At 50.8% G+C, this 21,451-nt stretch overlaps 2 protein-coding genes across 4 annotated transcripts in view; both read right to left on the bottom strand.

The window, feature by feature from the left end:
• LOC135222732 (uncharacterized) overlaps positions 1 to 21,451 on the bottom strand; it is a 377,836-nt gene that overhangs the window by 293,851 nt on the left and 62,534 nt on the right. The gene's annotated exons all lie outside the window — the stretch shown is intronic.
• LOC135222730 (dynamin-binding protein-like) overlaps positions 1 to 21,451 on the bottom strand; it is a 70,318-nt gene that overhangs the window by 14,903 nt on the left and 33,964 nt on the right. For all 3 annotated transcript variants that reach the window (XM_064260943.1, XM_064260942.1, XM_064260944.1), the window contains exon 11: positions 21,042 to 21,188. In XM_064260943.1, the coding sequence (XP_064117013.1) occupies positions 21,042 to 21,188 (147 nt within the window). The remainder of the gene's footprint in view (positions 1 to 21,041; positions 21,189 to 21,451) is intronic.

Here is a 21,451-nt window from a genome sequence, read left to right as displayed (position 1 = left end):
AGCGTATCTCTTCGTACCAGCAAGCAAGAACTTGTTCCTGTTTGCAAGAGACAATCATAAAATGATGGGTTTGTCTCAATTTGGCATCCACTTCCTCCCCCCGTTGTTGGAGGAAGTGGTGGATATTTACTCCTATCCCTACTGAAAGATAGGATGGTGCTCTATTGAGTAGCTCACCTGCATCTCGTCCTTACCCAGCAGGGTGACGACCGTGTCCCTCTACCCAAAGGTAGAGGGAAGAAAAAGATGGGAAGAGGAGCCAGTCACACTCTCATTCCTCATCCATTCTTACGGTCACACCAGGACTCGATGCTGTTCAGCCTTGCGAGGGTCTGGGTTAACTACACAACGTGTTGAGCAAACCACCACGGTTTCCCAAGGAAAAAGATCCAAGGAACTGTGGGCAATATCCTGAAGGTAGAAGGAGGTGCATGCGGTCCGGTTGGACCAGGCGCCTGCCTTCATTACCTGCGCCACGGAGAAGTTCTTGCGGAACGCGAAAGAATGATGAAGAGGCGTCCACACTCATCCTGGGTGTCGAGTTTCTTCAGACAGCTCCGTCGCACCTTCACAGGACAAAGCAGCATAGCCTTCGTATCGGAGGCGGTGAAGTCCATTAGGGAGGGTATTGTGAAGGACTCGAACCAATCGTCAGTTACCGAAGGGTTCTGAGTCTTCGCTACGAAGATCGGTACGAAATCGAGCGTCACAAATCCCCATCCCTTTGTGCTTGACTTCTCAAGAGAAGTCATGCAGATACCTAAGACGAAAAGAAGGGAATAGTCGTATGACCTATCCCTCTTCTCGACTTTGGTTATGTACAGTACTCATACTGACAAGCTATTAAGACGAAGTAATGATTGCTCTGGAACAACCGAACTAAGTCCACAGCATAGTTCGTAACTGACTCGGGCGCTCTGACAGCTGCCGACTGACTGGTTCGGAATCAGTAGAGGCAAGTTGTCCAAGCATCCGGGTAAGTCACGTGACCTTCGCCCTTTAAAGAGTTATGCTGAGAGACCAAACAAATAAAATATTTGTTAGTCACCGATGCCGGACGGCGCGGCGATGATTCTCTTAATGCATAAGCTCAAAAGGCGAAAGTCAATTGCCTTCAAAAGACCGAGGTCCCTGATGGCAAGAAAATCTCATAGACGTTGAATCTCAGCTTAAGGAGAAACAACACTATGTGACGTTGAAGACGAAGGTAGGCAATGAATGCAACCTACGTCTTCCAGCTGAATCGAGAGAAGGAATCTCAAGATTCTAAACCTGTGCTTACAAATGACTGAAAACGCTAACCGCCATTTCATTGCTGTCCGTTGTGCAATGAAAGCGGGGCGTTCTTCAGTAATGAAACACAGGGGAGAGCCGCTTGAAGAACTGCTTCTCATGGGCTGAACGTTTGGAAGTAGAGCTGGCAGGTGTGGGAGTAGGCGATGTCTTTCAATACATCTGCTAATCCGGGGTGAACAATGAACAATTGTACACCTCCGAATACAAGATATTTTGAGGACAAACTCAGATTCCGCAAAAATCATTCGCATTATCGGGATACGATGCAGCAAGAGACTATTACAGAATTCTGTTACCGTGCGGTAAACAGAAAGATGAGAGTCGAATAGATATCTCTGTTTAAAATTCTCGCAATACCGAAGACGATGAATACTAGCGTTTCACAGCAGTAGATGGTCATTCATGTATGCGAGAATCCCCGTTAATCAGAGACTTAAGTCCGTGATTGTTGGGCAGAGATACGGTTGTTATTCAATCAAAGCAGGTGAGAAAGACATAAACAACCGTCTATCTCAAAGCGGCAGCTGATACTGAAATGCCTCGGGCAATTCAATACGCAGTAGCTGTCGCTGACTCGTCATCCTGAGTTGCCAAGTAATCCTTTCCACGAAGGAATGCGTTCGGCTAGAACCACCGAGCATAAAAGATATGCTCGAGCAATTATATTTAAGCGAAACGAATTTCGGTAAATATAAAAGCTTAAATGGTGTTGTTGTGACAACACCATAAGTATATAAAATTGAAACTGGAAACTCCTGGGAGGTTGCAGGCAACCCGGGTTGCAGTTCAATTAGAATACTTTTCGTCTAAGTCGCAATCCGTAGAATAACCAGGATATGCGCCTACCCCTCGGACCATTCAACTGCTTAGCAGAATCATGTCGCGAGGTTAATATACGTAGTATATTTGTAGGATTCTGAACAACGATCTCCATCCTAAATTCTTTCCTCAAGAAAACAAAATAAGGATTGGAGATCGACCACCTTCGTTCTCTATTAAAGAGAGTGAAGGAGAAGTCTTCCTCGAAGGAAAGCTTCAATGGTGAACAGAACTATAAGACGATAGTTCCAGCCAAACTGGATATTCCCGTCCGTTCTTCTCTATTCCAGGTTGGTCGCCTACTGTGAGATAGTCTTCTTTCAGCAGCAGTCTTCTTCCTAATGCTAGAAATTCCAGGAATTCGAGCATAGGCGAGGTTCCCGATTATCGTGTAACATATCGGGGATTCTCGTCTCGCTCACTTTGGACCGTGGTCTCGCCTAAGTGTTTGGAGATCGTAAGAAACTCTAACACTCTGAATGCGCTAGAAATTCCGTAGAATTCTAAGCAGTCTGCGAAACCCCCACCGAATTCGTCAAACGATATCGGCTGGTGGTCCTCTCGATTCCCGTAGAAATCGAGAATGGGGCAGGATCCCTCCTCAACGACCGGGGCTTACGTCAGGTAGGACCCGAAGGTCCCCCCTGGTAGCGCAGTCCCCAACGTGGGATCCTACAGAGAAATCTCTGTAGGATTCTTCCCCTTTCCCTCGTAGCCGTAAGGAGAGAGGGAATGGGGGAGGAATTGGATACTCGCTCGCCTTCCCAGTGGAACTAGCAGTTGGAGAAGAGTAGGAGCAGCCATCGCCTTGCGGCGATGGCCTCTCAGAGTCTGGGAAAACGTATCGTCAGGAGAAACGTTTTTTCCCCGAGGAGGGTTACGAACTCTCACTGTAGGTAAGGGTCTGCCGCCACTGTGAACGTCGTCTGGGTGGGGCTGATCGACACCTGACAGGAGAGAGCCGATACCGTCCTCCGACTCGTTCCAGTCCTCGTCGAGGTCGAAACCTCTCGGGAGGACCGAAGGAGTATTTAAATACGGTGTCCGAAGACACGTAGAAACGCCGCTGTCGCAGTAGAGGAGGTGGAAGTAGCTTGATCGACCGGCCAGAACTGAGAGAGCCTTCTTGTCCGGAGACGAGAGAGACTGGTTCAAGACAGAATCGGCAAGCTCCGATCGCGGCATACCCACCGTCGGTTTGGGTTCCCTCTCGGGCCCCAAAACGATTCGAGCAGAGACATGGGCTCTGCTGGTGGGAGCGGCGATCCTTCCCCCCGGTCGTTGTGCTGACGAATCAGTGCAATAACCTGGGTAAAGTTACTCTGAATCTCGGAAGTTACAGCGTCTTGAGGAGTAGGACCGTCCAGTCCCTCCAACAAGAGCAGCTCCCAGGACCCTCCTCCTTCAGAAGAAGGACCAGCAACAGATCCCTGACGGTTGCCTCCAATCACTTGCGCGTACGTCCTGGTTGGTCCTAAGACCAACCTGGCACGTGCGGCGTCGTGACGGGATCATGAGCGGCGCATCTCTCACGATCACTCCTATATACCTCTCTCTTCCGGGCGTATGCCGAGGAAGTTGAAGGTATCGGAGAGACAGAACTGACGCTACTCCCTCTCCCCTTGACGGTCGCCTCCGATCACTTGCGCGTACGTCCTGGTTGGTCCTAAGACCATACGTGGCACGTGCGGCGTCATGACGGGATCGTGAGCGGCGCACCTCTCACGATCACTCCTAGCTACCTCGCTCTTCCCGGTGTAGCCCGAGGAAGTTGAAGGTAGTGGAGAGACAGACCTGACGCTCCCCCCCCGCTCGCTGGCAGGACCAGCGTACGTGGGGGGCTGCAGCCGATCACCAACCAGCGGTGGGGATCGATCTGCAGGCCTGGCCGTGCCGCTCACCTGTGGCGAGCGGCTCGACTGAGCACGTCGACCCCGGTCCCGTGCGTCAGACGAGCTGCTGCTGGTCACCGTATCCGCCCGGTCCCTGTGGGAGCGGCGGTCAGGTGACCTGCAGAGCTCGCTTTCGCCGTGAGACCGGTGAGCGTCCTCGCGGCACGTCAAACCGCTGGTACCAGCCGAGGCTGGTACCGTCGGTCGAGGGGACCTGGGGGACCTCTTCCCAGCCTCAACCCGTGGCCGGTCAGAGACCGTCACGTCCACCCGAGGTACCGGCTGGTCGCTGCGAGAGCGGCCGCTGGCCTGGCGAGAGTCACCTGAGCGGCTCTCGACAGTCTTCTGCTCCGTGCCTCGGTCATGACGCTGAGCGAACTCAGGCGTCTTAACTTTGGCTTGCACTGGTCACCGCCCGAAGGAGATCGTACACTCGGAACTTCTCGCGGACGAGAAAACCGAGCCCCGGTACCTGGCTTAAGCAGCAGACTGCCAAGACAGGCGAGGGTGTACCAGCGGTAGCCAGCACATCCTTGGTCCCCGTCTTCTTCTTCTTCTCAGAAGGGGAGACGGGCCCCCCCCCCCCCCCCCCCCCCCCCCCCCCCCCCCCCCCCGTTCCCGAGGAAGGCACAGGAGGCCAGCAGAAGAAGAACCCCCCCCGTCACACCGGAATGTGACGAGCCCTTCGAAGTTCCCGAAGGAGTCTTCTTAGGGGGAATAACAAAACCCGGTTACCAGCTGGTCGCTGCGAGAGCGGCCGCTGGCCTGGCGAGAGTCACCTGAGCGGTTTCTCGCCAGCCTTCTGCTCCGTGCCGTGGTCTTGGCGCCGAGCGAACTCTGGCGCCGAAACTTTGGCTGCACGGTCTCCCGAGGGAGAGCGTACACTCGGGATCTCTCGCGAACGAGGGACCGAGCCGGAACCTGGCGTAGCGGCATCGCCGCTAGCACCAGGCGAGGAAGTACCAGAGCTAACCGATACTCCTCTGGTCCCCGTCTATCTCTTTCCTTACGGAAGGTGGGGAGACGGGCCCGCTCAGCGAAGGAGCAGGAGGACCAGCAGAAGGACCCCCCGTCCCACCGAGGTGGGACGGGCCCTTAGAAGTTCCCGAAGGAGACTTCTTAGGGGGGGGAGGCAGCCTTCTTCTTCTTCGGCTTATGGGCCTTAGAAGTCGAAGGGGAAGAGGCAGCAACAGACGAAGATGACACCTTCCTCTTCTTCGTCAGCTCACGGCAGGACCAGTCGTCAGGTCCTCCATCCAGGCCGGATAGTCGGGCCTATTGCCGAAGCAACACGGCCCGACTGCACCTGTCCGGAAGGACCTGGGACTGGGGAAGACACACCATGGGCAGGACCAGCATGGACAGGCGCAGGAACCAGGAGCGACAGGAACAGCAACCAGCTCAGGAGCGGCAGGAACAGCGGCAGCGGTAAACACAGAAGGGACAGCCAAGCCAGTAGCGGGAACCACATCAGCGACAGGTACGGCAGGCCCAGCCATCGCCTCGTAGAATCATCGGCAGCCAGCGTGGTACTGGCGGCCGGTCCAGGGCGAGCTGCTGGAACAGCGGAAGTCTGGGGCAGGCAACACGAAGAAAACACAGGCGGCGGCGGCATACCCCTCCTCGGTACGGCGGCGACCGGCCCTAGAAGCGGCAGACGGCGTCACCGACACAGCATGGGGAGTGTAGACCAGCGGGGGGAAGCAGCATAAGCGGCCGTGAAGGTTATAGTGGAGACCACTCCAAGGTCACCGCCCCAGACCTCGCTAGACTCTGCAGCAGATCGTGGATGCTAGGCACGCCATGCAGCCGCAGTGGTCCATACCTGTCCAAGGTCGTCTACCCACGGCTGTAGCACCTGCGGGTAGCACAGACAGATTAGTAAGAGGGGTTCCTCACGCACAGGGGGGGGAGACATGCCCCACCCCCCCCCGAACGGAAGGAAGACCCCAAAAAACAAAATACGAGGAAGCTGATCGGGGGGGCAGGAAAAGAAGACGAAGAATCGGATACCAAGGGAGTCGCGGGAGAGCTTTCCGACGACTTCCTGGCAGACCTTCGCTTCCCCTACCCCCGCACAGCAGTGAAAAGTAATATGAAAAATGAAACAGAATACTGCACTTGCGATTCACTTCATAGACTTAAAGAGGGAAAAATCAATTCCCGGTAAGAGCGGAAACTTGATCCATAATAATATGATGCTATCATAAAATATATATGAAAATGAACAATACTGCACTTGCTATTTTCACTTTCACAGCAATAAATCGTAAGGATTAATTCCCGGGTAAGAGCGGAAAGGAATTGATCCAAAATTAAATTTGATGCAATTAATAAATGAAAATGAAAAGAAAACTGCATTGCGAATCCACTTTCATTGCATTCTATTCATACAAAATAAGAGGCTCTTGCCGAGCGCAATCAAGCTCTCGGCAACGAACGCACAGGGCAAAAATATAATGAAAAAGAGTACTTACATCTTTCAATTACACACTTTCGCCCATAATACATGACTCGGAGCGAGTGCGCCCGCCCTCGGCACCGAGACATAATTCAAGGGTTCAATTCATGAAAAGAGCGGAAATCGCCGTCTCTACGGCGATAGCTCCATGTTGATTCATAATTAAGTAATGAAAATGAAAACAGTGTACTTACAGTTTCATTTTCAAGTCAAACCAAACCATTAGTAGAAAACACAATATAACAAAGCATACGACGATGAAGCGGGGCAGAGAGCGATGACGAACACGTCCTTCACACCCGCGGCCGAAAGCAAAAGTGATTCTTCACCTCTCGGCGCGCGAGGCGCGCGCACGATCGGACAAGCAGTTAACTACCGTTCTTCCCCCTTGTTCGAAGCTTACGACCGTCCCAGCTGCCGCTAGTTACCTTCCTATTGTTAAAGGACCGAGGGTTTGTATTACGTATCGGAACAAATGTCACATTGCTAACTGTAACCCCAACCACAGGATATTTTTTTTCAAAGCCAAAGCTAAGGCTATGCTCTGAATGATAACTATTTTGTGAGGTAGCCAAACCACAAAGGTCTCTCAGATAAATGGAAGGGTGCCAGTTTTCAAGATGGCCACGTGTGGCTCAAAGTCTTCTATCAGTAAAGCCTCAGGTGTACCTTTTAGGGGGACAAAAGTTAGAACTGCTTGATGACTAACTTAGTGTTGTTGATAACTGGAAGAATAAATGTGCATATTGCATAATATACCATATATACTCGCATATTATGCGACTTTTGAAACCTAATTTTGAAGCTAATTTTAAAGGGGTCGCATCATACACGCGGTATAAAATTAGCGTACCGTCTATGCTTTCCCAAATCGGCAGATCGCGATAGTTACTACCGGAGGAAAACAGTAGATCTTTTAAAAAGTTATGTTTTACTTGTACTTCACTATATCCAATAATATTGTATGCATTCTCATATTACTATTGTATTTTAAAATACAAAAGAGCGATAGTGCGCCATTTGCATTATTTTGGTTTATACAACATGTTTAACTGTACTAGACTAACCATCTATAATTTCCAAATCAGTTAAGGCACAACACTGAAGGATTTTTTACTTTTTGTTTTACTCAGTAAAAGAAACATTTGTTACTTGAACTATTATTTTCCTTTTAGGATACGCAGGTAAGTGAAAATTTATTAAAGTAAAAAAATTGCATAAAATTAATAAACTAAAATCCTCCAAAGTCGCTCTCCATGTCCGTATCATCAAATACTGCTCTGAATTCTTTGCCATCAAGGCAGTCATCATATTCGTCATCTTCCAGATCTTTGATCATTTCATCCTCATCTCCTGCATCTTCGTATAGGACATCGTCAATTCATATGGAAGGTATAGTCTTGTCACCGTGGCGAGCTCTCTGGGCGAGCTCTCTGGCGTGGCTTTTAAAGATCTGCCCTTATGCTAATTTTACAAAAACAACAACTGCCCGTGTGTGACAGACCTTTGAATGTCCTTGAGCAAACCCCCGAGGCTATAATTATAAGATTATAAGGTTTTTCTTCCCAGGTACTTTAATCTCCTTCCTATTCGGCCTCTCTCTCTCTCTCTCTCTCTCTCTCTCTCTCTCTCTCTCTCTCTCTCTCTCTCTCTCTCTCTCTCTCTCTCTCTCTAAATCTTACAGCTGTCCGAGCGAGAGCTTTTTTTATGGGACAACATAAGGCCCGCATTTTGCATTTTCCATACCTATTTATTTCGTATACGATTGCCCTTTCTCGGCTGTGAAGTTGATGTCTATCTATGGCTGTGAGATGACCAGGAATAACTTGTAAGTCGTGTCAAAGTCACTCCACTCTTCAGTCAGGCCAAAAACTTTGCCATATCGCATTCAAGCTATATTAAGTCATTGTTTCCTATCTATTATTTTCTCAGAGAGAGAGAGAGAGAGAGAGAGAGAGAGAGAGAGAGAGAGAGAGAGAGAGAGAGAGAGAGAGAGAGAGAGAGAGAGAGAGAGAGAGAGAGAGAGTCTGTCTGTATACGATTGTTTATTTTCTCACTCGTCAAACTTACTGTTATGCTTTATTTCATATTTCCTTGCTCACCAATTTATTCTATACCTACGATATTAAGAAATCAAGATATGTGTAGAAGGGAGAAATGCCTCCAGACTACAGTCAGTATGGATTTAAACGCACGTGGAACTGGTTGAAATATTCGCAACAGCACCAAAATGAGATGCCCTGTTGATAGAATATCTGACTCCGTTTCTTGTTATTGCATAAAAAAACTTTATCAATCGTGAACCTACGTAATTTATCTAGAATTCTGCGCAACGGAAAAGATAATATTTGATATCTGTAATGGGAGAAATGGTTTTATCTCTGTTGTTGTTATAAATTTGGCAGATATGCGATCAAACACGTGGGTGGACCAAAACAGCCCAGCCAGAGAGCTCCGCTCATTTTGTAAATACTATTGGAAGATTCTTCCCCCCCATCATGAATCTTAGAAACTTCCTCGAGGAAGGATGGATTGGTACGTGGAAGTAAGCGTCCTGTAAGTCCAAGGACACCATCCAGTCCCCTGGACGGAGTGCTGCTAACACCGAGGCAGTGGTCTCCATCGTGAACTTCTTCTTTTCGACGAAGAAGTTCACGGGGCTTACATCCAACACCGGTCTCCATCCCCCTGAGGATTTCGGAACTAGGAACAGGCGGTTGTAAAAGCCTGCCGAAAGATGATCTGCCACTAGTTCGATCGCCTCCTTTCCAGCATCTGATCTACCGCTAGTCGGAGGGCTTGATCATGATGGGGTCCCTGTATCTGGCCGTCAACTCCCTCGGGGTATTCGTCAAGGAGGCCTCGAAGAGAACGGGATGAGATAGCCCTTCCTCCCTTCAAAATTGACAGGGTCCAGGCATCTGCGTCTTTCTGGGCCCAGACTTCTGCAAAATGACAATTTGTCCAAAATTGCATTTTTCCTAACTATACAAACCTGAGGTCCTTTTACAATAGGAAGGTACTAGCGGCAGCTGGATAGGTCGTAAAGCTTTCGAACAAGGGGTTCGGTAGTTAACTGCTTGTCCGACAGGCGCGCTGCGCGCGACTGGGAGGTAAACAAATCACTTTTGCTTTTGGCCCAAGCAAAAAACTGCAGAGTGAGGGGTGGCATGAGGTGGGGCTATGTGTAAAAGGACTCAGGTTTGTATAGTTAGGAAAAATGCAATTTTGGACAAATTGTCATTTGTTCCGACACGGCATACAAAACCTCGGTCCTTTTACAAATAGGAAGACTCACTTCTTGGTGGGTGGAATCTGAGTCTTTTGTGAACAGACTGGTGTTCGCCCAACCTTGGAAGCCTCCCTGGTCGTAAGAGCGGAGGGAGGGATCCAAGCCTCTGTCCGATTGATCGGGGTGTGCACCGCAGGATCAATGGTCAGACCTCTGGACGAGTACTAAGAGAGGGGCATGCGCATCTCTTCGTACCAGCAATGTAAGAACTTGTTCCTGTACAGGAGCAAAGTTAAAGTCATGATTTTGACTCTTGTAGGCATCCACTTCCCCCCTTGTAGAAGGAAGTGGTGGATATTCTGCTCCCATCCCTCGTGCAAGGATAGGATGGGGCTCTGTCGTATAGCTCACCGGCATCTCGTCCTTATCCAGCAGGGTGATGACCGTATCCCTCTACCCACAGGTAGAGAGGAAGAAAAGATAGAAAGAGAAGCCAGTCACTTCCTCATCACTATCTATTCATACAGTCACACCAGGACTCGATGCTGTTCAGCCTGCTAGGGTCTGGGTTCGCTAGACGACGTATTGAGCAGCCACCACAGGTCCTAAGGAAACCGATCCAAGGACCTATGGGCAATATCCAATAGGTATAGGGAAGTTGCCGGTGGTCTGGTTGTACCAGACCACTGCCTTCCATACCTGCGCCACGGAGAAGTTCTTACGAAACGCCGACGAGGGGCCAATACTTCTAACTTCGTGAGTTCTCGGACGGGACGTACGGATGTCATCAGCCTCATACGCCCTCCTGAAGATCTCACGCAGCCAGGACGAAAGAGTGTTCTGATACTTCTTCTTGTTGACCCCATTGCTAACGAAGAGGCGTCGACCCTCCGGCCCGATGTGTCGAGTTCTCTTCAGATAGCGCCGTAGCGTCCTCCCAGGACAGAGCAGCATCTCATACCCATCATTATCTGCATGACGTTCCCAGTACTCTCTTCGCCGATGCCAGGTCCAGCCAGACGAGGTTCATTCGAGTTCCCTGTTTGGTTAAGACCTTTGGAAGGCTGCTACTAAGCAAGGAGATCTCGAACGAGTTCGAGATATCCAATCCCGTCAGTTTCAGGAGGCGCGACAAGGCGGCTCTGTATCCTTGACTGTGGGAACTTAGAGGAGCTTCCTCGGCGAAGAAAACGAGGAAATCCGCTACCTGCTGAAGATTGCTCTGAGAGGAGATGGGCCCCGTCTATGACACCAACCACCGAAGACGGCCGACTTCCCCTGGTACACAGCTGCAGAGGACTGACGGACGTTTCCAGCCATCTCTGTTTTGCGCAACGAAAAAGCTTCTCGTTCGCAAGAGAAGGTGGATAACAGCCAGCCGTGAAGACGTAGAAACTGGACTGCTCGGTGGTACCTCTCGACGTGTGGCTGGGCGAGAAGGTTGTGCCAACGGAATCTCTCTCGGTCTCTTACGAGAAGAGCCAGCAGGTCCGGATACCAAATGGCTTGTGGCCATTTGGAAGCCATCAGGATCATCCTGAGATTCGGGATGACCAGTGCTCGACTGATCACCTTGCGAATCAGGCTGAACGGGGGAAAGGCATAGGCGAAGAGGTTGTCCCACGGGTGTTGAAGAGCGTCCTCTGCAGCTGCCCATGGATCCGGCACGGCCGAGAAGAACACCTGGAGCTTCCTGTTGTGCCGGATGGCGAACAGATCCTCGACTGGTCGCCCCTACAGGTCGAAGAGCCTTTCCGCCACGTCCTGGTGTAGAGACCGTTCGGTCCTTACACCTGATCCCGACGGCTGAGCGTGTCTGTACTACATTCCTTCCCTGGAATGTAGCGTGCCGACAGCTCTATTGAGTGTGCCTCGGCCCACTCGTGCACCTGCCGAGTCAACTGATACAACGGGAGAGACACTAGGTCCCCCCTGTTTGTTGACGTAAGCCACCACCGTGGTGTTGTCGTACATCAACACCACTGAGTCTCATCAAGCGGTACTGGAACTCTTGGAGAGCAAGGAACGCTGCCTTTAGTTCCAGTACATTGATGTGAAGGTGCTGTCGTTCTCGTACCACACTCCTGAAGTCCGCAAACTCTTCCAGGTGTGCGCCCCATCCTCGGTCGATGCGTCTGAGAGCAGCTGCATGTCCGGGGGGCGGGGGGAGAGTGCGCGGAGGCACTCCTCTTGAGGGGTTCCTGTCGTCCAGTCACCTGGCTAGGTCCTGCCTCACCTCCTGTGTCAGTGATCAAGGGAGGCTTGGGGGATCCGTCGCCTGTGACCAACTCTCCTTTGGTCTCCTGAAGAGACCGCAGGTGAAGACGCCCGTTAGGGACTGGCTTCCCGAGTGACGACAGGTGTCCGATCACGACTTGCCATTGCTGAGCTACCTGTTCCTGCCGAGACAGGAACTGGTTGGCCGCCTCCCTGAATCTGCTACCGTGTCGATCAGCATACCCAGGTACTTCATCCTCTGCTTTGTGCTCGAGATCGGGACTTTTCGAAGTTCAGAGCGATCCCAGATCGCGACAGAACTCGAGCAGTCGATCCCTGTCCTGTAGCCACTGCGAGCGGTAGCTCGCCAGGACTAACCAATCGTCGAGATATCCCATCAGACATATCCCGTGCGAATGGCCACAAGCAGACACCAGAGTGAACACTTGCGTGAACACCTGTGGGCGGTTGAGAGAGCGAAGCAACGTGCTGGCCTGAGCTGGTACAACGTCCCGTCGAGGATGAAGCGGAGGTACTTTCCGAAGGACTGATGAATGGGTATTTGTAGATACGCATCCTTCAAGTCCACTGAAAGCATGAAATCGTTCTCCCTGATAGAGTCGAGCACTGAGCGTGCCGTCTCCATCGTGAACCGGGTCTGGCGAACCAACCGGTTCGTGGGAGAGAGATCTATCACTGGGCGCCAGCCTGTCGTAGACTTTTCCATCAGGAAGAGTCGGCTGTAAAGCCCGGTGGTTGATCCGTACCGATTTCTACAGTTCTCTGCTCAGTATGGTCTGATCTCTGTCTCCATGCTAACGTCCTTCGATGCCCCTGGAACGTACGCCTGCTGTTGGACCGGGTCCCGTAAGGAAGGGAGAGGGGAATGGGGGAGGAATTGGATACTCGCTCGCCTTCCCAGTGGAACTAGCAGTTGGAGAAAAGTAGGAGCAGCCCTCGCCTTGCGGCGATGGCCTCTAGAGTCTGGGAAAACGTATCGTCAGGAGAAAACGTTTTCCCGAGGAGGGTTACGAACTCTCACTGTAGGTAAGGGTCTGCCGCCACTGTGAACGTCGTCTGGGTGGGGCTGATCGACACCTGACAGGAGAGAGCCGATACCACTCCGACTCATTCCAGTCCTCGTCGAGGTCGAAACCTCAGGAGGACCGAAGGGATATATCAATACGATGTCCGAAGACACGTAGAAACGCCTCTGTCGCAGTAGAGGAGGTGAAGGAGCTTGTTCGACCGTCCAGAACCGAGAGAGCCTCCTTGTCCGGAGACGAGAGACTACCTGGCTCAACCCAGTCGGCAAGCTCCGATCGCGGCAGACCCACCGTCGATTTGGATTCCCTCTCGGGCCCCAAAACGACTCGAGCCGAGACGTGGCTCTGCTGGTGGGAGCGGCGATCCTTCCCCGAGGTCATTGTGCTGACGAATCAGCGCCGTAACCTCGGCAAAGTTCCTCTGGATCTCGGAAGTCACAGCATCTTGCAGAGTGGGACCGTTAAGCCCTTCGAACAAGAGCATATTCCGAGAACCTTCCTCCTAAGAAGGGGGAACAGCGACAGCCCCTCTCGGTCTTCCATCCACTTGCGCATACGTCCTGGCCGGTTCAAGAAACCGTGCCTGGCACGTAGCGTGTGGTGGGATCATGAGGGGCGCACCCCTCACGATCACTCCTCAATACCTCGCTCCTCCCGGTGTCACCCGAGGAGGTTGAAGGTACGGGAGAGGCAGACCTGACGCTCCCTCGTCGCTCGCTGGCAGGACCAGCAGGCTTGGAGGGCTGCAGGCGATCGTCAACCCGCGGTGACGATCGAGCTGCATGGCCTGGGTCGAACCGTCTCGCTGTGGAGAACGGCTGGACTGAGCACAGCGGCACTGATCTCGAGTGTCAGAAGAGCTGGTGCTGGTTGCCGTACCCGATCGCTCTCTGTGAGAGCGACGGTCAGGCGACCTGCAGGCTCCACTGTCGCAGTGAGACCGGTGCTTGTCCTCACGGCACGTCACGTCGCTGGTTCCAGCCGTGGCTGGCACCGGCGAACGGGAGGACCTCTTCCCAGCCTCAGCCCGTGTCGGTCGTGGACCGTCACGTCCCAGGGTAGCCAGCTGTTCACCGCGAGAGTGAGAGCTGGTCTGGTGAGAGTCGCATGAGCGGCTGTCACTAGTCTTCCGCCCCGTGCCGTGAACCTGACGCTGAGCGGACTCAGAGGTCTGGTTCCTGGCTGCACGGTCGCTGGTAGGCGACCGTGCACTCGGTACCTCCCGCGAACGGGAGGCGAGACGACCCTGGACCCTGTCAGTGGCAGAACCACTGACACCAGGCGAGGAAGTACCGGTGTTAGCCGGTACCCCTCTCTGGTCCCGTAGTCTTCTTCCTTGCGGAAGAAGAGACGGGCCCCGCTCCCGAAGGAGCAGGAGGACCAGCGGAAGGAACCCTCCCGTCCCACCGAGGTGAGACGGGTCCCGAGAAGCTCCCCGAGAAGCTTCTTAGGAGGGAGGAGGCAACCTTCTTCTTCCTCGGCTGTAAAGCCTTAGAAGTCGAAGGGGAAGAGGCGGCGGCTGACGACCATGAAGAAGATGAAGACGACGACCACGACACCTTCCTCCTCTTCTTCGTCAGCTTCCTCAGGACAGACGTAAGATCTGCTATCCAGGGCGGAGCCGGGGCTGCTGTAGCCGAAGCCACAGGGCCCGGACGCACCTGTACAGACAGACCACAGTCTGGGGTAGTACCACCACGAACAGGGACGACATCAGCAGGTATGGGTATCTCAGGAACAGCAGGCACGGCCAGCACATCCTCGGTAGGGACCGCCAGCGCAGCAACGGCAGGAACAGCCAGCGCAGCAACGGCAGGGATCGCCAGCGCAGCAACGGCAGGAACAGCCAGCGCAGCAACGGCAGGGACGGCCAGCGCAGCAACTGCCTGGACAGTCAGCCCAGAATCGGCAGGTACGGCAGGCAGCACCGGAAACACAGGAAGTGGAGCAGCAGGCAGCAACATCCTGTTACCGGCGGCAGGTCAGGGGCGAGTTCTAGGGCAGCGGAAGTGTGGTCGCTGCAGCGCGGCAACCACGAGCGGCGGCGGCACGCCCCCCTCTCGGTACGGTGAACGGCACTTCACAGCGGCTGTAGGCAAGACTGTTACCACGCGAGGCGAGTACACCAGGTGAGGAGGGACGTCGTCACCTGGTAGCGTGGTCACCACTCCATGGGTGGACCAAGCAATATGCCCAGACATAGAACCGCCGCCCCTGGACACCAGCCCGCTCTGCCATTGGAAGGACGCCCATACCTCACCAAGGTCCACCCTCGTGGCAGTATCACCTGGGGAAATAAAAGTAGTAGCGTTAATGGAGGGGAAATCCCATCGTGGCGGGGGTTTGATCCCTCCCGAACGAGTGGAAGACCCCTAATACAATTGTACATCGGGCACCGAGCGCCCCCCCCCGCGCCCGACGGATCGGGGGAGGAGAAGAACGCCGATAACCTCCCCCCCCCCCCCCCAAGGGGAAGAGTCATCAGTGGGAACTGAGCGGGGGGGTTCTCGTTCCCCTCCCCGCACAGTACCCATGTACCCAACAACAAAATAAGAGCTCTAGCAATCGTGCCATCGGCACGAATACAAGGCATACGGATCAATTCCCTGACTGAGCGGAACTTGAACCAAATAATATTGATGCAATCAATAATAAGGAACAAAATGAAAATGCATCTTGCAAAACGATTCACTTCACAATGAAAAAGGGCTCGGATCGAGCGCATTTACGCCCTCGGTACCGAGCGTAAGGGTGAAAGGTTTCATTCCTTACCTTATGAATCAAGGTTTCTGGAAACCTTGATCCATAACGAATTGATGCAATCAACAGATATATGAAAATGAAAAGACTACTGCGCTTGCGATTTCACTTCATACAATCAAAAAGAGAAGGATCAATTCCCATGAATAACGGAACATTGATCCCAGTCAACAATGCAATCTCAATAACAAAATGAAATGAAAAAGAACTGTACTTGCGATTTCACTTCATTCAAACATAAAAAGGGGGAAGGATCAATCTCCGGGCAAGCTCGGAAAACTGATCCAAAATGAGTATTGCTACAATATAAAATAATCTATGAAAATGAAAAAGAATACTGTACTTGCGATTCCACTTTCATACTGAATAAGTTTCCGTGCCGATAGTATTCGTTCGGCAACGGGCACATAGGTCAAAAAAATATAAATGAAAAGAGTACTTACTTACGATTTTTCATCTACACATTTCCACCCAATATACGCTCGGAGCGAGCGCTCCCGCCCTCGGCACCGAGCATACACAATACGAGGATCATTCATGGGAAAATGAATTCCGCAATTACGCCCTTCAGTCCCGGCACTCGGGTAATCGGAGAGCGTTTGTGCAGTAAGATCCTTTAATTCACAATTGAAATCAATGAAATGATTGTACTTACAATTCAGTTTCACTAGATACATCGAAAAAGAAAAAACACAATCATGCGAAAGCAAACGACGATGAAGCGGGAGGGCAGAGAGCGATGATACACGTCCACACGCCAGCAGGCCGAAAGCAAAAGTGATTTGTTTACCTCCCAGTCGCGCTGCGGCGCGCCTGTCGGACAAGCAGTTAACTACCGAACCCCTTGTTCGAAAGCTTACGACCTATCCAGCTGCCGCTAGTACCTTCCTATTGTAAAAGGACCGAAGGTTTGTATGCCGTGTCGGAACAACTGTAAAAGCCTGGCGCCTACAGTTGTTTCTGAAGGACTTGAGTCTTACTGGGGAGGTTTGATTGACTTCGTAAAAGTCCTCCCTCCCTTCTATTTGGTTTCCGACCTCTGAACGAAGAGGATCTAGAGGTAGAAGCCCCTCGAAAGGGTTCCTGAGAGGCGGCTTAGCTTTCTTCGTCTTAGTCTGGAAGGTAGGGCGCGGCTTCCTTGCAGACTGCGCTAGAAGGTACTGGCGTAGCGTTTGGCAGAGAGAGCCTTCGAAATGTCTTGAACCAGGTGTTTAGGAAACAGCTGCGTAGAGAGAGGGGCAAAAAGCAAAGACGATCTCTGAGCATGTGAGACAGACTTTGTTAAAAATGAGCAAAATACTGATCTTTTCTTCAAGACCCCTGCTCCAAACAGTGAAGCTATTTCGCTGGCCCCATCCCATCACCGACTTATCCATACAGGATAAGACACAATTCAAATCCTCCGGAGAAAACGTGTCCGGTCCTGAGTTTTCTTGGCTAGGACTCCGAGGGACCAATCGAGAAAGTTGAAAACCTCCAAGACTCTAAAAATGCCTTTTAGAATGTGATCTATTTCATTCATTGCCCACGTAGTTTTGGGGGAGGCCGAATTCAAAGCTGATCTTCTAGTGGCGTCTACTAGTGCCGAAAAATTTGCGTCAGCTGAAGACGGAAGGCCCAGTCCCAAGGGTTCTCCTGTCTCATACCAAAATCCTGTCCGTCCTGAAAGCTTCGACGGAGGGAAGGCAAACATAGTTTTCCCCGCTTCTTCTTTAGTACGCATCCATGAACCGAAACTCTTGAGCGCTTTCTTCATAGAAAGAGTCGGTTTCATTCTCACACACAAAGATCCTTTCGTTGCTTTCGCTGTGGAGAACAACGAGTGTGGAGAAGGAGGAGCAGTAGGGCTCAAAGACTCTCCGAACTCCTGAAGGAGAAGCTCTGTGAGCTTCTTGTACGAAGAAACTGTTGCCGATGTATTAGTTTCTTCCTCAGAGGCTTCCTGGTCTTCTTGAAGAGGAGAACGGGGATGAGGATCCTTATGAGAATCCTTAGATGATTTCCTAGCTGGGGTACAGTGCGATGAAGGAGACAAACGTCTTGAATGAGGAGAAGATTCCAAAGTAGAGAGGCGTACAGGAGAACGAGGAGTCGTAAAAGAAGGACGCTTATCCGAAAATTCTTGTCTAAACTCGCATTCCTTCCTAATGCAGACAAACTCTTAACAGCAAAAGAGGAAGGACTCCTTTCCCTAGAAAGACCACGTCTATCCCTAGGGGAAACTACGAGAGGAGAGCGCCTACTAAAATCCTGGCGCCGATCGTGAGGGAGAGCGGCTACTAGGCGCGAGCGGCCTATCTGTCACAGGGCGCTTAGGGGAATCCTGGCGCCTACCAAGCGGCGAAACGTTGCTAAAAATAGGGCGCCTTTCAGGAGCAGGGCGCTTGAGAGCTCTTGATGCCTACGAAGCGGGGGAGAGCGGCCTGCTATGCTCCGACGCGCTTAAACGGAACAGGGCGTTCAGCGAGATCTTGGTCCTTACCAAGGGCGAGAAACGTCTGTAAGGCTCGAGCACCTAACAGAAGCAGGGCGCTTGAGGCAATTCTTGACTTCTAGCAAGAGGAGACCGATCAGGAGTAGGGAGTCTCGAGAACGAAGAGCGCCTACTAGGAGAACGAAGCAAACGAGGATCAAGGCGTCTTTCTCCAGGAGAACAGCTACTAAAAGAAGGACGCTTACCAGGAGCAGGGCTCCTACTAGACTCTTGATGTCTTACAGGGGAGGAGCGAACTCCATGCGATGAGCGCTACCAGTCACGTTATCCGACGCCCGACGACAGTAGTCGGAAGGAGGAGTGCGCCTACTTTCAGAAGGGCATTCCCTAGGTTCTCTGAGAAGGCGAGGAGAAGAAAGATGAGACGGAGACGACGAAATAAGTCTTCTATGACCTGAGCGACTCTCTCTTCTTGCACGAACTCTAGAAGAAGGAGAAAACAGAAGGGGCTGAGCGTCTACCCGAGGCAGGAATCCGATCTGGGGAAATATCTTCATAGTCCAAGGAGCGCCTATCCGTCGAATGGCGTCTCGACACCTCGAGCGGGAGTGGTGTTCCTTCTCGTGAAATGTTACGATGTGTAGAAGTATCCTCAAAGAAGGAGATCGCGATTACAAGGAGAGCGCTCTTCCGACGAAACGCGCCTCGATCTCTTGATAGGGAGAGACAAATCCTTCCTTCTACGCGATCTCGATGCCAAGGAGTCCGCCAAGGCTGTGATCTGAGCTTGTAGGCCCGCTAGCACTCGAGGAAGGAGAGTCACCCAGGATCTTCTTCCGAAGCAAGCTCAGCGCGAGCGGGAGCAAGGAGGGCGATCACTGGATCTCCTAGGCTTCTTTGCTTGCAAGGAAGCTACATCAGAAAAGTCTTCTGGGTTGGACGCTAACGTACTGAAGGGAGCCTCCGCAGCCCTCTTCAACGGGCGTGACGCCTCCTTAGAGCTCCAACCACGCTTCGGCGAAGGAGAAGAGGATGACGAAAAACACTGACGAAGAATATTCTTCTTCTTACGATCCAAGGCAGCCTGGGAGCGAACTTCAGGATCTGCCGAGGGGACGCCTGACCGGTGGGGGCTCTCCCTAGCCCCTCCTGCGGCTTTTGACTTTCCTCCTCCACTGGAACTGGGAGTCTGGAAGAGGTCTAGGCCTGGAGGCACTAAGGAGCCGGTCAGACGCCACCCTCCACATCAATGGGTACACTGCACTTATATCAATGACACTCTTACCTTGATCAGTACGAAGATTCTTGTCTTCCTTAGAACACAAGGAAGCTTTTGAGGCCGCCGCCTCCGAAGACGAATCTACGGCTTCGGTGCAGGGAGCAGGAGCTGAGACCTGGGAGGAAGGTTCTAAAACTACATTAATGTTAGTTTTCATTCTCACTCATCTCGACCTGCTCGAACTCCTTGAAGAAGCTTACGTACCCTATCCCCTTCAAGTTTCCTAATATAAGAAGAAGAGCCTTATATTCATCTTCGTTCAAAACCTCACACTCTTGACACGGGTTACTAAAACGAAACATTCATTCCCCCTACATTTAACACAGAAAGTGTGAGGGTCAACCGCAGCTTTCGGTAACCTCACCTTACATCCATCGGTCAAACATACTCTAAACAAAACCGGACGTTTTGGAAACAGAATCAAAATCAGACATTCTACAGGAAATCCAGCGCAAATCAATCAACGGTCCACAATCAGCGTATGCCAAGCCAAATAGAGCGAATACGTCACCAAAATGTCCAAATCAATCTCCAGGCAAGCGAGAAATGAAGAATATATCGGAATGAAACGACAACAGTTGTTATCGCTTCAGCGACAGAAAAAAATCTGGCTGGAGAGATAGATTGGTTCATACGCCCGCCACCCAGCGGCGGGTAAGGTAGACCACCTGACCTACCTGTCGCGTGTGCCGCGAGATTTGAAATTCTGTCGGAGACTATAGCTAAGTATATATCTGGCAGGGAAGTTCATGTACAAAATAATAGCTATTAGTGAACATATGATATTAATTGTCCCACTATTTTATTATAGGTGATCTTAATTATCTCACATTCATGTAACAGTATTATATTAATATTTATTTAAATAAACAGTAATTAATAAATAACAATAATGAAAAACATAAAGGGAAAAATTTTTTTTTCTGCAGTAGTGATGTTTGTTTGATTATGCATCTGACCTCACATTTCCGAAATTGAAAAATTCCAAAAACCGAAACATCGGAATGTGTGGGTACTACACTTTTTTAAAACACGCACACAATGTTACACATTAATGATACCGTTGGTGAAAGACTCAAATTACAGTATTGTATTTCTGAGAGAGAGAGAGAGAGAGAGAGAGAGAGAATGATTTAGGACTCCAAGGGCGTGTTATTTTTACAATTATTTTATTTTTTATCTGGACCTTTTTTCTTTTTTAATCTTTAAGTCTTCTATTCAATCTCGAGATTAGTAAGAAAATTACCGTAACTTCACTAGCAGCAGCACACATTCTGAACGACTCGGCCATTAGCACGCTAAACACCAAACCCTATGAACTGACCTCGGAAAAGGGACTCGCATGATACATGAGATACATGACAAAACCACTGTTTATTGGTGAAAATTTTGGGGTCGCATGATATGCGAGATCGCACGTTACTCGAGTATATACGGTACCTAAATTACCTTTAAAATTTTCCATAATCTTACATACTGCTGAAATAGAAAAGAAGCAATCATATACAGAAGCAAATATTGCATATATTCCTATGAAATAAATGGCCACAGGAGAAACAGAATGCAACAACTGAAAATTCCTACTCTTTCTGATAATATACTTACTGATTTTTCAGGTTTTTTTACAGGCTCTTTCTTCTTTGGTATATGTTTCCTCTGATAAGCATTTGGAAGCGCTTGCAAGAGATCTTCAACCCTCCGTTTTGCCTTACTTTCAGCTTCTTCAGGTGTCATGAAACCTAGTCCAGGTTCCTACAAATATTGAAAAAACATTAATCATTAGTTATCATAAAATGTAATCTGTAAATATACTGTACAAATCTGAAAAATGATATTGTTAAGATACAATAAAGTTTTGTACATACTTACCTGGCAGATATATACTTAGCTATAGACTCGGTCGTCCCGACAGAATTTCAAAACTCGCGGCACACGCGACAGTAGGTCAGGTGATCCACCATTCCCGCCGCTGGGTGGCGGGGTCTGGAACTATTCCCGTTTTCTAAGCCATAATT

This window comes from Macrobrachium nipponense, chromosome 8 (assembly GCF_015104395.2).
Source record: "Macrobrachium nipponense isolate FS-2020 chromosome 8, ASM1510439v2, whole genome shotgun sequence".
Classification (NCBI taxonomy): Eukaryota; Metazoa; Arthropoda; class Malacostraca; order Decapoda; family Palaemonidae; genus Macrobrachium; species Macrobrachium nipponense.
This window is presented reverse-complemented; position numbering and strand designations above follow the sequence as displayed.